The 18,079-nt window shown below is 38.7% G+C and overlaps 1 protein-coding gene across 4 annotated transcripts in view; it reads right to left on the bottom strand.

Annotated features, from left to right (window-relative positions):
- Positions 1-18,079, bottom strand: part of LOC121328580 (kazrin-like) — a 295,129-nt gene that overhangs the window by 219,338 nt on the left and 57,712 nt on the right. For all 4 annotated transcript variants that reach the window (XM_041273346.1, XM_041273347.1, XM_041273348.1 and 1 more), the window contains exon 2: positions 13,637-13,794. In XM_041273346.1, the coding sequence (XP_041129280.1) occupies positions 13,637-13,794 (158 nt within the window). The remainder of the gene's footprint in view (positions 1-13,636; positions 13,795-18,079) is intronic.

Consider the following 18,079-nt stretch of genomic DNA (forward strand, 5'->3'; position numbering starts at 1 on the left):
CTTTCAGGGAGGTTGACTGGAGGAAGAGAGACACTCGCCCTGGCAGATGCATGTTTGAATTCTCAACACAGTGAGAGCTCATTCTCACGAGTGTGTCGAGAGGAGGAGGAGAGCGGGGGACAGACTAGAGCAGTCCTTCGCTTTGACAGCTTTTCCTCTCAGCTTTCCTCTAATCTCTCAAACAGGCACCCTGCCACTCATACTGTAGAAGAGTTCCAGGATTGTGTTTTGTGTGTTGTTTTTCTGGTCACAGTTTTTTTTAATTTCTTTTGGTGCTTTCTATTCAGTGCTCATGAAAGGTGAGGGCCAATGGCATTGGTTACAGCTGGGCACAGAACTGACAGGCATCATGAGAGCTTCCCCTCACAGCTCTACGAGACAGAGACAGCACCTCAATCCAGACCTGAACACCCCCTGCCTGCCATTCAGTCCTGGGGCTCTCTCAAGCAGAGACTGACAAATGTTGAGGGGTTTCTTTAGTGATGTGTACCAGGGGGCTACACTGAGACCACTAACCTCCTGTATGGACGAGCCCGCCAGAGGTGAAACTCCAGAGAAGCAAGAGAGTAGTTCAGTGCACTACCTAGCCTTCCTTCATCTCACTTTATGTTCCAAAGAGTACATTTCTCAAAAAGCTCCACACCTGCTCTTATTGCTAACCTATGAGGGTGCCTTGAAGAGACCTTACAGGAATACTCGGTGCCTAGTCTTTAAGTCAGCGTTTCCCAAACTTTTTACCTGAGCTCCACCTGTTCAGCTGCATTAGGAACTGCAGCCCACTATTAGCATTTCTTAAGAAAAATGACAAATTAAAAACATTTTTAAAACTGTAACACTATAAATAAATTTAATTTAAATTGTTCCTTTTTCATTTTAATCTTATTTTATCTGAATTAGTATTTTACTGTGGATTTTTATTTTATATAATACATAGAATGTCGTTGCTCCAGCCTTGCTACACACACACACACACACACCCACACACCATTTGAGAAATGAATAAGTTAAATAAATATCTAACATAGAATACAAGGATTTCTTCTCTGACTAGCACTGGTCGGCATATAGAAAACACATTTTCTCAAAGCTAACAATATGCATTAAAGCATCTTTTTACTTGGACCTCTCTCATGATCCTTCCAGAAATGCACACACACACAGTCTGCAATATTGCATTAAGCAAATCACACAATGTGAATTATATTTTGGACAAAAAAACACACACACACAATATAAAAAGCATATTTTGTAGAGATAATAAAATTGCCCGAGTAAAACAATTCCCCAAAGAATCTGATTGCAGGAAACTGTTATGGTGGTTAAGTTTATTTTTTATTTGAATTCACCATGGACGGGGTCTTATGTCATATTCTCAGTAAACTGACATTTTCTTTGGCTGGTATTTCTGCACAGCAAACAGTGCCACCAGTGGTTAAATACAGTATTGCAGATTTAGTCTGGTTACTAATCAGGTTGCCAAATGCTATTCTGATAAAAAGTAATACACTGCAACTGTGAGGCAGAAACCTTTCCTAAAAAACATGCACTTCAAAAATGTATCTTTTAGGAGTCTTTATAGAACCAACCCCTGTGGTCAAAAAATAGATACAGCACAAGTTAGTAATCCAGTTAACAGCAATAGAGAATGATACAAAACACACATTGTAATACAATATTAAACAGCTATGAAGATACACAATTTCCCAAGATGACTCTATTTCCATCTACTTCTAAGAAAGCATGCAATACAAAGGCTGCAATGATGTGTCTGTGTGTACAGGTCGTTTGTGTTCCGCTTGCAATTCAAGACCAGGAGTTTTGAGGATTCCAAATCCCTTCTTGTGGATTGTTTCTGGAATACAAGTCAGGTCAAAACGGTGTGCTCTCAAAATCAGCCTGCAGTTAAAACATTTACAGTGCTGGGATGTCTCTTGGCTGAGAGGCAGATGTTCACAGCTGCCGTTTATGAAAAGGAGCTGATTTTGGATGCAGCTCTGCCTCAGGAAAAGTGAAAAGCTGCAGCCTGACATTTAAGTGTGCCTCTGTACAGCAAAGTCAATACAATCAGGCAGATGCACAGGAAGACAGGGCTCTTGCAGTGGCTTGCTAGAAATCGCTGAGGAAAGAGAATCATCTTCATGCTTTAATAGCCCAGCTGGCACATTAATTGTATTTACTTGGGAGTTCAATTCCTCATTTTATTTTTGTTACTGTTAAAATAATTACATGTATAGAAGTCAGATCTTTTCAGTAACTTGCACATTAATTGTAATGTTAAGAAATGCATTGTATATCTGAGATACAGACACAATGAAAGGGGTGGAAATTAGGAACGAGGAGTTATAGTGGACTCCTCTTTAAAAGTGAGGCAATTAAAATATATAACACTCTAGTTAGACCCCACCTAGCATACTGTATCCTCACTACAAAAAAATACATGATTACACTTGAGAGTACAGAGAAGGATTACACTGATGCCAGGACTTAAGAGCATGAGCGATGAGGACAGGCTAAAATAATTAAATCTCTAGGAAACAGGTGCTTCAGTTGAAGCTGATAAAATCCTAAATGGTATCAACAGTTACATCAAATTTAGCAATAAAAGGATGAGACGGTACAACTGGAAGCCAAGTAAAAGTTTCAAATAGAAGGTCGGCAGCACTTTTTTTAAAGTTATAAATGCGTGAAATAGCTGACCAGGTAAAGTAGCAATAGCTAAAACACCTGGACAATTACAAAACATATTTTATTAAAAAATACCACTTGAATCAAAGTCACAAATAGTAATGATAGATCTCACATACCTAAAAAAGCTTTGCTGTGAAAATTGTATTGTCTTTCTATTCAGATTAAACTTTACAGTGACGCCTCCATCAACATTCCTTCAGATGCTTTTCACACTGTAAAGCCAGAGAACGGGACTGGGGACAGTGAGTGGGAACAGAACAGAAACTCTTCTACCACAAACTTAGAAAATGACCACAGCTTGTGTCTCAACCCCTAGCCCGTTATACAATGCAGTACAGCACTGGCAATTTATTTTAATCTTCAATCAAGTCCCCCACAAATGTTTAGTTGGCTCAACCCATTTTCATAGATGTGAATCTGTTCAGTCTTGAACAAAGAAGACTACGTGGCGACCTAATTCAAGCATTCAAAATTCTAAAAGGTATTGACAGTGTCGACCCAAGGGACTTTTTCAGCCTGAAAAAAGAAACAAGGACCAGGGGTCACAAATGGAGTTTAGAAAAAGGGGCATTCAGAACAGAAAATAGGAGACACTTTTTTACACAGAGAATTGTGAGGGTCTGGAATCAACTCCCCAGTAATGTTGTTGAAGCTGACACCCTGGGATCCTTCAAGAAGCTGCTTGATGAGATTTTGGGATCAATAAGCTACTAACAACCAAACGAGCAAGATGGGCCAAATGGCCTCCTCTCGTTTGTAAACTTTCTTATGTTCTTATGTTTTGTATTTTTGATCCCTTATTCCTGGCACAGAGAAAATGTCACTTACACTGGGTTCTCACAAGCGAAATGTTTCCAAAATCAGGCTATTTATATCGACTGTGACCTTTGCTTGGAAACAATAACAAAGCCTCTCCTGAGATCCAGGAATCCTGCAGGCTGATAATTGTGTCCAGCAGACAGTTAAGAGCACACAATTAAGTAATGTGTCACTGGGGACAGAGCAGTGATAACCTTGCTGTTCATCCCTAATTAGCCATTCAAATTCCCTCTTTCTGTTTTTTCAGCCCACGCTGGTGCACAGCTGATGGCTTTCTTTAGTTATCCAGTTTGCTACAACATAATGATTTATGGAGGTTCATAATCTTTGTTATTGCAATTACTCAAATACAGTGTTTTAGGATGAGTTCCAGCTGCCTGTCTTAGATATATGTAACTTAGGCTAGATCAGTCAGTGTCTGTATTGAAGTATGAGCCAGTGCCGCTGGCTCATCAAGCACAAAATACATATGTGTCCACAGGTTCCAAGTTTCATTAACTGCAAAGCTGGTCCAGACGATTTGCTGCGAAAGAGCGGGGGGTTTGGGTTTGGCTTAAATGATTAAAATGACATTTCTAATCCATAAAAGAAAAGGAAAACAGCAACATTGGTTAATTTAAAATGAAATAAATTGCAACTTGAATTTAAGAACCTATCAATGAATGGAGTGGACATGTTTGGTAATGACAAACTTCAGTTTTACAAATCACCCAAACAGTGGGTTTTAATGTTAATTTGCAGGTCTGACCCGCAGAATGTGGGTCACCTGGGTGGTCTGATGTCTATGGTAGACAACTAGAACTGAACAGCTGCTCCTAATTCAATTGAGAAGGAACCATAGCACAGACATATAAAACAAAACAAGTATAATTGCATTAATAAACATGGGTTACAATAGTTACAAGCATCACAGAATGGTAAGGGGGTAGTACAAAATAATAAGATAGCATCATTTGAACTACTGTCTCTTTAAAGGGTATTTATGGCACAGTATAGTACAGTATACTGACTGGTAAAATGGGGATATGTCAAAAAAAGCCACACTGTGGAGCTCAATGAGACTTTTACTCTTTAGAATTGAAACCACAAGAGAACTAATTTTAACCAGCAATGCTGAAGAAACATGAACTCTGAAAACACATGCCTGCACAACTGGCTATTAAAAATAATGATCAAGCAGAAAGAGACACACGAGACATAGTGTGCTGAGTTAATACACTAAGCCAAAGAAAATACCAGCAACAAAATACTACTGGAGAGGTCGACACTTTGCATCATAGAAAATGCATAGTGTATTTTAAAATCTAGAACAGTGGCAACTGCAGCCCTAGACTTAAAGAGCATTCACGTCATTAAAATAGACCCCAATCTGTACGGCAAGCCAAATTATCACAGACTCAAATTCATTTCTAACTATCTCTAAATTTGACGATATCAAAAATAGATCTACAGATATCTTGAAATGCTTTCCAGGCATCTTTATTTATTTATTTATTTTTTAAATCGATGGATAAATAAGATCTCTAATTAATTTTAAGATATCTGTAAATCATTTAGAGGCATCTAAAATAAAATTAAGATATCCCAAATTGATTTATAGATATCCTTCAATAATATGTAGATTCAATAGTTCGGAACAAACAGCACAACGCGAAACCTTTATTGATGATTATGTGAGATGTATCTGAAAAACATTTTGGCATCAAAACCTGTCCAGCTTGAGTGTCTCACCCAGCCACCTAAGCGAGGCAGGAGACCTCCCTAATAGATAGCATCTGGAGAAGCTATTGGGGTGGAGATGGGGAGGTGGAGGGATGCAAATCAATCAAACGCTAGAGACGGGTGAGCTGCATGGTTATTTATATGTTTCTGATAGGTTACGACTAGATGACGTAATGCGTAGGGGCCGTCCCTCCTCCCAAGCTCAAGTTATTAAACTCCATTATCTGTAAACCATGTGGATTTTGCTAGCATGGTATGCCAAACTGTCATTTAGAGAGATCTTAAAATGATTTACAGATATCTTTAAAATAGAAAGGAAGTCATTTTGAGATATCTTTAAATGAACAGCAAGTCATTTACAGATACCTCTAAATGACTTTTCGCGAAAATGTCAATTTAGAGATATCTTTAATTAGACAGGAAGTTATTTTGATATATCTTAAAATGGTTTCGGAGATATCTTTACAAACCTTATGCTTTATTTAAAGATATCTTAAACTGCATCCTATAACCAGGAGGTCCCCGGGTTCAAATCCCAGCTCGGCCACTGACTCACTGTGTAACCCTGAGCAAGTCACTTAATCTCCTTGTGCTCCGTCTTTCAGGTGAGACGTTGTTGTAAGTGACTCTGTAGCTGATGCATAGTTCACACACCCTTGTCTTGTATCTTGTAAAGCACTTTGTGATGGTAGTCCACGATGAAAGGCGTTATATAAAAAATGTAGTTATTATTATTATTATTATTATTATTAACTGCACAGTGCAGATCTCTCAAATGTTTAAAAGATAGCCGCAGAACTCTGAGATAATTACAATAGATCTACCATCCGGCGTGGTATTCAGACTGGATGCATTACACACCAATTCATGCAGAAACCCCAGGACCATGACTTTTGTTTTATCATCATTAAGTTCTAAAAAATGTTGCTTCATCCCGTTTAACATGAGCAATACAGGCTGACAACCGAGTAACTGCAGGGGACTCAGAGGGTCCCATGGCCAAATCAATCTGCGTATCATCAAAATCAAAGTGAAAACTGATTCCACGATCTCTGAAGATTTTACCCAAGTAGGAGCCCTGAGGGATCCCAGATGTTATTTCCCTGGGAATCAAAGGAAACATATTGATGTCGATTTGTAAGATAAGACGTAAACTATTGCAAGGCAGTACCTTTCACTGAAACATTGCACTCTAGGCGGTGAAGCACAATGTTATTATCAACGGTGTCAACTGCTGCACTCAAAACCAACACAATTAAGAAAGAGAGAAAGAAAGAAAGAAAGAAAGGGAGCCTGAATCTGAGTTGATGAACAAGTCATTCACCACACACAGTAGAGCTGCCTCTGTGCTCTGGTGAGCCACAAAAAACTGACTGGAATTTTTCCAAGATGTCGCCCTTAGCAAAAAAATTCAACCAGCTGGTTGGCCACTACACTTTCTAAGACCTTTGCCAAAAATGTTAAGTTAGACACCGGCCCATAGTTGCACAAAACATCAGTAAGTGATGTTTGTGGTGGTTATTTTGTGGTCAAACATAAGCTAATTTAAAAGGGAAGAAGGAATTGAACCAGATGATATGGAACTATTGATAATACTTCACAATGTGAGGTCCAGTTACTGTAAGATATAAAAGCAGAAAATCTAAAAGGTATTGCAAGCATTTCACGGTGAATCGCAGTGCAATTAGTGATTTGCAGCTAGCTGGTTCATTGCATCATTCAAAGTGACGTTTATGACAGCCTCCCAATAAAGCACCGTGCCAAACAAACTATCCACTCCCTCAAAGTCTACAGTTACTTCCTGCCAGAGCGCTAAAGTTTAGGGGATTATCAAATCAAACTCACACAATGGATCTGTGTTGTCCTCCGGCACTACAGGTCTGGTGGCCTCGCTGTGCGAAAAATGACGGATTGACAGGAGCAGGTTTTGGAGGACTCGTGTTCCAGCCTCTGTTTCCCCGAGTCGCCAGGGGGTTGCAGCGGTGAACCGGGATACAAATAATAATTGGGCATTCCAAATTGAGGAGAAAACCAGTGTGAAAAAACATTGCCGATGATTAAATTTATATTAAAAAAAAAAAAAATGAAGAAAAATAAATTCTGTACCATACATTTCAGAAACATGATCTGACCTTTAAAAGGCCAGTTGTACCAAATGTCTACCAGCAAAGGCAATTTACAGTTTATTATAGTTAATCCCTTTTACATAGGTAGTACAAAACCCCAGTCTTACTGTGCAAAATGTCAAAGACATTCTCCTTTTCTAGTGAAATTCAATTGCCCAAAGCCTACATAACTGAACAGAAAGCAGTGGTTCCACATAGACAAACGCAATACAGTACACAATGCCTTCATTGTTTCAGTAGAACAGTCGCTGTCAAGATGGCCTTTCTATAATAGGAGAGCATTTCAACATCTCCTTGTATATAAAAACAATAATAACTTTGAATAGCATTACTGCAGGTGTCATTACTTGTAGATATTTGACCTGGTCTTTCGTATAATACCAATTAGAGACTTTCATTATCTAGTTAATACCTGCTCCGGTTGACAAATGCTTAAGTATGTAATGTGCAACAAATCCTGGCTACCCAGGGTGGTTGGTGGCACTGGTAACACATAATCATTCATTGGGTTAAAGTGAACCAATCAATCAGTAGAGGGGCAACAGCACCAGGAACGGAACTGCTCCAGTGTTCTACAGCTGCACATGTAAACTGACTGCCATTGAGGTCCTAGGAGTGTCAGTGATCTCCCTAGCCTCCTGTAAGGCAGTAACCATGGCAATCAGAACTGAGCCTGCAACCACAGTGAAGCGCTGCAACCACAGTGAAGCAATCCCCAAGTGTTCCATACTACAGTGCTCCCCCTTTATAACACTGTAGTCGGGAGCCACATGTAAGATACTATGCTATTGTGCTCTGCATTATAATGAGAAGTCCCACAGTATGAAGACCCGCCTTATAAAGTGGGGTCACTATACCACTTCAAATGATTGCCACTCAATCCTGGATGTATTTCGAGCACAGATTGTGGTGGTTTGGTGAAGTGGACTACTGCCCACTGGGCATCAAAGGTCGACCAACCTTTTACAGCACGATTTAAACTCAGGTCTCTAAATATGTTCTAATTTTACTCTTACTTCTTGAACCCAAGACAGAAAACATTTATTGCCATAAAATGTAACCGACATACATTTTCTGTAATTCAGAAATCCCATTTGTAATGCTGAAGAACAATAAGAAAACACTTGCTTTGTTCAGTCAAAACGCAAGACGAAGTTGCTGCTGTTGATTGTAAAAAAAGTGCCTCTCTTTGTTTACATGTACTTCATTAACCAACACGTTTATCTGTGGCCTGTGAATTCTGAGTGCTCTTAAGGGTAATTGTCGTGCTGGGTGGCTATAGCCCAGTACTCATTATTCCCTATGTATCTGCTTACCACATCCTCCATTTCCACACATTGTCATCGCCCTGAGACTACAGTGCTCACACAATGTTATACAAGGCAGTAAACAATACCTGCTTTTGTCGTTACTATAAAAATAAAGATAACACATTCTTCTAGTGATTGATCTGGTCTTTTTTCCCTCCCCAAAGCAACCAAGCAATTACTTCAACTGTTCCAATGAGCTACTTTATAGGGTCAAAAATAGGATGAGTTTCAAAAAAGCAATTCCCACTGTATGTCTTTGCAGACTACACCTCTTACTTAGATGGATAAATAACTGCGGGTTGGGCATTTTTTATATTTTACCCCCTCAAGTGCTACAGATTCAACAGGTAACCTACTGTAGTTCTGTTTCAGTCGATCATGACACTTTGGAAAACTAGAACTTAGAAACCATTTCATCCATAACACCACAGCAAGCAAGACAGACAAAAAATGACCCAATTCATTCAGTTTATTAAACTTTTTTTTTTTTTTTAAAACAAACATGACAACTGAAACTATTAAGAGGATTCTGAGATAGGCCTGCAAAAGATGGTTGCCAAGCAACTCAATTGCTCAGGTTATGTAAATTTCTGCATTATTGTTTGCTAATGAATCAATGTCACTGTTTTATTCACATTATTTGGTTTCTCTATCGAGCATTTCTGCGAGTTACAGCAGCAAATATGTTTTTCTTGTTTAGTTTGTTTTAGCCATACATGATAATTAAGATTAGATATGGCTCTCAAAGACAGGCTTGTACAATAGGGGCAATCAGCAGGCAATGGACTGCAGCAGAGGCAGAATGTTCCACATAGCTCTGAGCACAGTATGTTGGTTAAGAGCATGAGACTGTAGACACGTTTTACTGTACAATAAGAGATATTTGGGAGGATACGTCATGGAAAACAAGCCACAAATCCTTGTAAGTGATGTCTACATTTCCTATGATATCAAGAATGTACTGTAGATGATCTATGTGAAGTACTGTACAGTTATCTATTACAAGACAGTACAGAGCATGTCCCTTCTGACTGAGCTGCACATAGTAAAGTTCATCTTCATGTTATTGAAATTCCTCTATTAAGATATCTTCATAGAACTTAATTTAGCTCAAAATGTACTTTCATCTTAAAATATTTGGTATTTTGTGAACAGCAATGTTTTGTAAATAGTTTTTTTTTTTTTTTTTTTAAACTTATGCAGCTATACTAAGCAATAGGGAGTACTTGAGTTGCTGTGTGTCATGATGCATATTTTGGAGCTACAGTACATTGGTTTCATAATCTCCTCAACTGTAAAATGGTGGTTTCAAGATGTATTTAATCCATGTTTTAATAGCTCACTAGTTAAAAGCACTGTGCCCCTGCTTCACTGGAGGAAAAAAATAAAATTAAAAAATCTCATACCATCAGGTCTTCAACCTCCTTTCAACTAATCAGCGCAAAAGCTTTTCAAAAAAGTACATTAATTCTTATGCAAAGTAAGGTGCGAGGTCACCTCTTTATTCCGAAACACTTCAGTTCCTACGATTCATCCGCACGCTTAAGAAATCATAAAGCTGTGTCTAATAATAAAACACTGGATTGAACATGAAACAAAAAAGTGTACAGCCCTCCGTGAGCAGAAACAATGCCAAGATAAAAACCTTTAAATGTAAAAGTAAATTACCTCAGGAGTTTGGTTCAGCAAGACATTGCTATGGTATATTAAACCGTCTCCTTAAAGCAAATCTTAAGCATGCAGTGAACGCTGGCTCCAATTCCACTGTGTAAAATCAACACCCATCCTGCCGTTTTCCATATTCTGAAGTTCTGAATGTTTCACTACAGAAACCCCCATGCAGTGTTAGATAGTGGATTGTTACAACCAAGGAAGTCAAAATAAGCATTGGTGGTATTTAGATCCGTCTACATTTAGATTCACTGACCCCATTAAGACTTTTTATTGAGGGTACTTTAGGAAGAACTGAAGTTATGTATCCAATTGAAGGATACAATTAATATGGTTTAATTTAATTAGCACTCTAAATGTCTTTACAAGTTCAAGATTGTCAAGATTAACAATTGAGAAGTACATCACAAGACACTTGCATATTTTATGAAAAATGTATGTTACTTTTTCATCATGACAACTTTTTACACTTCTAACTTTAAAGTCTGTTTTCAAACTCTTTTCAAAATGTCCGAGGTTTTTTCACCTCCTGTACGCTAATTTCTGGAAGCAAAAGTCTATAGCTCATCGGAAATGAGCAGAGGCAAAACCAGGCACTTGTGCACCAACAATATCAAGAGTGTGCTCTTCCATGTCAGCTGCAATTACCCCCAAACTAGTATTTTATCTTCAAGTGTACATGACCTTTATAGTCTTGTTCTACTGGGAGCACTTTACCCTTTATTTAGACCTTCCCTCCCTCAGGCCAAATGAGATTGCAGAAGTGTGGCCACTGCCCCAGCCTACCATTCATTTCTTCTTTCAGATCAATGTTATAGTGATTACTTTCACGGTCTCTGCAGCTGTGCCCCGGCCACTGGCAGCTCCTCTTACTGGCAACAGAGAGAGGTTTTGGAAACAGAACTTGTATCAATACCATAATCAGGTTCAGTTTTCCATGCTAACACATGATTTGATATTTTCTGTGATGGCAAAGCCAATCTTTATTAACGAGACTGTTAGTTCGGTCCTCCTTTATATCAAAAGAGCAGTGAACTGTACTGACCGCTGATCACACGGGATTCCCTGTTTCTGATAACTTGAAACAGCATTGGCACATATCCTTCATTCAAGATCCATTGAGTGAACTACACTATGTTATGGGTGCCAGCCTCAGTATACAGTGAAACCCAACATATTTAATATTAAATAATTCTTCAGTCTTACACAAATACATGCTGCAGTAATTTATAAAAGGTGACGGGGGGCTTCTCATGGTGGCTTTTCTGTTACAAACATCCCCAATATGAAATTAAATGGCAACTGACAACCCAAAATTACTAGATGCGATACTGCCTCTTTTCGCAGTCATTGTCTGAACATGCATCACAGATTTACAATGTGTCTCAATATATTTGACATTTTGAAGTGAAGCTTTGTGGGATGACAGTGTAATGTAATGTGTTTGTATTACTATTATTTTCTAATTTGAATCTGTACACTTATGTTATTTGTAAAATACATAAATACATTTATCCAGATGGTCCAGCCATGTCCAAAATTAGCAGGACCAAATCGGTGCTATGTATTTATTTATTGATTTAACTTTTGCTGTAGGAGTATTGTGCGTGTTTACAATACACAACTTTCCAACACAATCTCGTTAAAAAGCGTTGATAGATTAGACCTCATATTATTCATTTCTCAAAGAAACCATGTGAGTCATGCAGACAAAGAGGATGGGGGTTTAGAGGTCCTGTTTATCAAACTACCACTGCGATTCAAAACCAATTTGAAATCCTTAGCACATCTAGAAGCACCCAGTCAATCCTCGGACCTCAGGAAGCACCTCATCTGTCATTGGCTGTCTGGTTCTTCTCATCACCTGTGTGTTTCCTCAGTGCTCCAAGGAAGCAGCAGCACACAATAAAATATAAAAGCACTGGCAGGTCACTTTGCCATGGCCATCTATTTAACATGTACATTACAATAAAACAAATTCAGCCCTCGATCTCTGGCATTATAAATCATAACGCCACTCTTTGCTTATGAAAAACGGAAGATTTAAGAAGATTCCCTCTTATTTTGCCGTTAAGTGTCGTCTCATGCACTGTAGACTTTTTAGGAGGTTTCTTGATCTTGATTTGGAATTTCACAGTTGTTATTCGATTATCCAAACAATTCGATTATCCAAACAACCCGCTTATCCGAACAACCCGTTTATCCGAACAACCCGCTTATCCGAACAACCCCTGGTCCTAATTACTTTGGATAATTGAGGTTTTACATATTGGGTTTAAATTGAGTTTGGTATGGGAAGAGTCTCTGGATGCAGCACCTAAATACAGTGCATAGCAAAATACAAAACAGAACTAGCAGCAATAAACATATGTTTCAGCAGAGCTTTATAGAAGCTGAGAACATTAGTGCTTTCACTATACCCAGAGGCACTTAACAATCTCCACACGTATGCACAAACATGCAAGTGGATTTCTGCTTGGCTTTGAACATTAAATATGCTTTTTTAGCTTCAGAAAGAAATGCTGAAAGTGGAGCGTCTTCCTTTGAGCTTTATCAGCATGTTGCACAAGGGGTCTTTTAATAGCAGCTGATCCCTCTATTCCAGTATTCACATCAGAGGTGGGGACATTAGTCATCTATAGTACTGCTTTGGTGTTTACAGGACATGCCCAGATGAAGTGTGAAATGAATACCCAACAGCTCTTCTGTTCCAGCCACATCTGTTTCATCTCTTCCCTTCTCTCTTACCCTCCTAAATGCCTCCTATTAAAACAGCTGTGGATCCAACACAGAATCATGACATGTGTTCTGTCTTCTTGATTACATTCAAATCAAGACACAGCACTAACAGGTCAAGTCGACAAGCAGTTAGTTTCACAGACCCCAAACACATCACTAATCTTGGGTTACCTAACTTTAGTTCAAGTATAGTGCTAATCAAGGCCTGTGAAACGAGCCGTTAGTGTTTTACCTGTTAAACAATTAAGAAATCAGTACAATGGGCCAGTGAGGACGACTTGATCTCTTGGGTCCATTAGTTGGAAATCTCTACATATAAGCTTAGAAAAATAATCTTCCGCAAAGGGAAACATTTGCTCAAAAGTAATTCAAAAATGGGCCTTTTAACCACTGTCAGACTCCTTTGTGGGGCATCTGATACACAACTGTCCTTTTTCAAGCATCGGAACCCCTTGATACACATGCGGCTCATCTGTCTACCACAAAAATAACAAACCCTCCCCAGAATTCGGTACCTTCGAGCTGGAACGCAAAAATACCCTCTCTTTAAAAACGTCCTACCTGTGCATCCATTAGCAGTTGTCTCATTAAGGTCATGGATTTCTTCAGAGTTTCCTTCTCGCTGGGCAGGAAGGTGTCATCATCATCATCCAAGGCCTTGGGCCTGTTTACCATAAAGTGAGCGATCTGGTCATTCAGGGTGTTCAGTGACTGCACAGCTGAGGAGGAACAGAGACTGCCATTACACATCTGAGGCTGACTGGAGCCATACAGATGCAGGACTCTAAAACAACATTACATGGCCTAGATTAGACAGGATTTGTACTTTGGTGACAATCCAACATACCATTTGCAAATGGTAGCCGGCATTTGCAAATAAAGAACCCAATAATTGGGACGATTAATCAGAAAGTCTTAAGAAATGAGCACAACAAACAGCTGCTTTTCCAATGAGAGTATAAATGTATTTGTAATGATTAATATGAAAGACGCAACCAGACTGTGTGTGTGTGTGTGTGTGTGTGTGTGTGCGCGCGCGCATCTCCCCAGAAACCCCCTGGAAAAGTTTTCAATAAATACACACATTACAAAAGTAAAACTTTTACTACATATACAGGTACATGTATAGTGGGTTGTTGGTGTTTGTGACAAGTCTTTGTTATACAGTAACTAGAACTGTGCTTGTTTTATTCCACCACAATGATGAAAGTATATACAAGTTTTTAAAATCGACAAGTTGTATAAAAAATACTTTGAAATAAAGAGCTCCTGAAAAGAAAGTCAATCACTTTGACCTGCGCTGCATCCACAATATGCGAAACGTGCAAGCGTTACATGCGTCTCCATCACTCCCACTTGTTGATAAACTCAATAACGTGCCAAAGAACATCCTTACTAAGTTTCCTGAAAACTGGATAAGCTGTTCTCTACACATGTAAAGGCCTTGAATGGTATCTGTCTCAACTGCTACCCCCCTGACTTAATTCAGACCAGACTTGCACCTAGTCCGAGGTTTCAGAGCTACTAATCAGTTTTATTACATTCAAAGAATGTTAAATAAAGGAAATAATGTGTTTAAATTGCTCCACACTTTCATCTGCATGAACGACTCCTTTCAGTAAAACTACAGATCAGTATTCATTCTGCGATTCGTGTGATCAGTTCAGAGCAGACTCGACGGGGGCCTGATTGTTCAAACTCCTGGCACCTGATCATTTAAAAAAATATACCTAAAACAGAAAGTTCTGAAACCCACAACTGGGCTTGATACTCCACCACCAGTGCAAAAAAAAAAAAGATTTAGTAAGAGGTGGTTTTTCAGGGTCACAGATATGCAGCAGGAAAACAGTGCAGCAAATAGTAATGAGAGGTAGAAAGTAGACCAAGGGGATATATGGTAGATGGTATGGTTGGCACTTTCACCTGGGACAAAATAAACTCAGTTATTGCCATGTCAACTCTGGTGCTGTAATCATTGCATGAGATATTCAGCCGATTAGAGTTGCCAGCGCATCCAAACGAGCAAGTAACGGAGAGTTCAGCTGACTGAAGTACCAAATAGGTGAACTATTGCTGCGTTACCCGAGTTACAGCTCACTATTCAGGCTAGAAATCAAATCACATGTTGGACGGGTTAAACTGTTCTTCCTTTTGCTCCAGTTTTATGCAAACTAATACAACTCTGCAGGGTGCAATGAATCTGATCAAAGAATGCTGCAGTACAAAAAGACCTTGAATTAATACCAGGCTTTTCTCATACAAAAGGTCATTTAAAAACAAACGTTTTCATGTTTCACTACCTCATGGAAAAAGAAAACATTTCATTAGCATTATGACGTTAAGAAATGGCATCCTGGCTCATCCAGAACTTAACAGCAAGTTCCATGACAGCTGGATAATCAATGATCCATATAGTGTATATGCAAATCTGGAAACGGAACATACGGACACACAGGCAACCGCATATATCCCCAGAATCTGATACTCTCAATAACTTGTCAGATAATGTTAGTACAAGATAGAGTGTGATATAGGAATGGAGGTGCATACGTATGCCCCCTGCCCCCCATATCCTCACTGCAGGAATGTTATCCCCAGGAGGAGAAAATAATGGTCTCCTTTTCAATGCACAGTATGAAAAAGGGTTTAAATAAGCAAGCACAGTGCTACCCCGAATATTATCCATCTAGTAAACGACTGGGAATTTGTATGCAATTTCCCCACAGTGGAAAATACAGGTCTTTGTCTTTATTCTCTTCAATGGAGGCTGGTACAACTATCAATGCGGTACTGGTCTTAACATGCACCAGTGCGGTAACCCGATCTCAGTGGCAACACTAATAAACTGTAGCTTCATTCCATCACCTGGTGCATTGTAAGTGATCTGTGCTGAAGTGCCTACTGTATAAGCATCATCTTCTGGGTGTAACTGCAACAGATGAGCAGATAAGACTCCAAAAAAAGGCTGGATGAAAAAAACACTGCTGAGGAAGATTGGTTTGCTCCTCTGTGAAATTGCTTTTTCTAAAAACAGTCATTTTCCAAATGATGTCAAAACTAACTGCCTCGTCAAGTCCTCTGGAAACCGCATGCATTCAACACAGTAGGAGGGAAGAGATACCGATAATATTTTAAAAGGTTGCAGACAGCATAACGATGATATTAAGGATGTGGATAGTGACAGCTTTTGAAATATTTTAAACAAAAGGATCTGATTTATATTGGGCTCATTTGTGTCATAGTAGGATTGTTAAAAAGAGATGTGTTCTTTACGTAAGAACAGGGTCTAACAATTGACCTGGCATCACATAATGACAAATACTGTACAACAAACATGGCAGTAAGTTAGACTGAGGGGGTTAGTGCAGTGGTATTAAGATCTGACACCGCTGACTATAGTACTAAATCATTAAAATAAACAATGCAAAGCAGGTCAGATCTTTTCTAGAAATAAATGTCATCTTTAGAGCCCTCATTAAAAAATTGGGAACCGTCCTGCTCTACACAGCAAACACAACAGCCTCCAACACACACTTCACATTGCATTTGGATATAATCTGATAAAGTCTCCATATTGTACAAATATGTTTAGCTTTTCAATTACTGTGTAGTTTTGGGGTTACTGCAACTCAGGATACTGACAATGTTAATCAAACTATGGGAGTGCATTGCAGTTCTGGTGAGCACTGCCTTTGCATTGCATGAGAAGCAAATGCATGGTTCAGAGGCACCAGAAAACAAACGTTATTAGAACAGGAACAGGCTGTGAGCAACCAAACTAGTGTCTTTAGATTTCAAAGCTTTCCAATGCTGCAACTGTCACCTTGTAAAGGTTGTTTGTGTTTTGCAGAGGTACAAGATTGGCCTTTGCATGTATTCAAACAGTGGGGTTTATAGATGTAAAATAAACAACTATTTGAACATTTTATTCATATTTTCATATTGATTATTTTGTTTAGCATCAAGCATTTTAAAAGACGCCTATATACCCAGAATCTGATATTCTCAATAACGTGTTAAATACAGTAATGTTACAACCACATTTCATGAAATCCTGCAAAGGGGATATAGCGGTTAGTAGGGTCACCACCTGGTCCCATAATTGCGGGACACTTTGGGCTGGGACAGGGTTTTTAAATTGCCCTTAAACAAAGAAATAAACACGTGAATTGAGCACTAAACACATGCTTAATTTATACTACTTCTTAATTATCCGAATCATTGTGATAATATAAATCTTACAAAATAAAAAAGCATCTTGATTAAACATGAGTGTAAGTTTAGTCAAGATACTAAGTACAAAATAAAAAAGTATTTTACTTCTCAATATTTAAAAGTTGCTATTTATATCCTGTTAATTAGTAATATATAACCCTGATTTACACTGACTCTCCCAATTAAATAACACCACTGATCAGGTGTTCAAGCTGTCTGGTGTCAGGAATAGTGAGCAGCTGGTCAGTACTAATGATTGAGTGGGAGAAGGCGATGTACTATTAGAAACTATAAAGAAACTTTAAAATATATATTTGTAAAAATATGAATACAATTAATAAATATTAATGATGGTACTTATTTAATTTGTTAAAAGCTATTATTGTATTGTCATGCTGCCTTGAGATAATTAATCAATAGAATCAATTTAGCGAAGGTTTTGCGCTCAATTCACATGTTTAAAGGCAACTTCAGAATCCTGTTCTGTCTTGTAGTGTTCTGGAATTATGGGGTCAGATGGCACTCTAGCAGGTAACAGCAAGCATTTCTACACCTGAGATTATAAAGAGGTTTGATCCCACATAACTGCAGCACAATATCAAGTAACAGTCCTGCCATTCAAAATACACATTTTCATTCTATCCCCCTCCCCAGTCCTCCCCATCTAAGAGGGGCATTATTCCAAGATCTAAGCCTGTATGCCTTACAGCGCTCAAACTTGCTTATTATCATCACATTGAAATATAATGGGTGTCAATGGGGACAAGTTCCTGACAATATCATTCTGGT

The sequence above is a fragment of the Polyodon spathula genome, chromosome 16 (genome assembly GCF_017654505.1).
Source record: "Polyodon spathula isolate WHYD16114869_AA chromosome 16, ASM1765450v1, whole genome shotgun sequence".
Lineage (NCBI taxonomy): Eukaryota > Metazoa > Chordata > Actinopteri > Acipenseriformes > Polyodontidae > Polyodon > Polyodon spathula.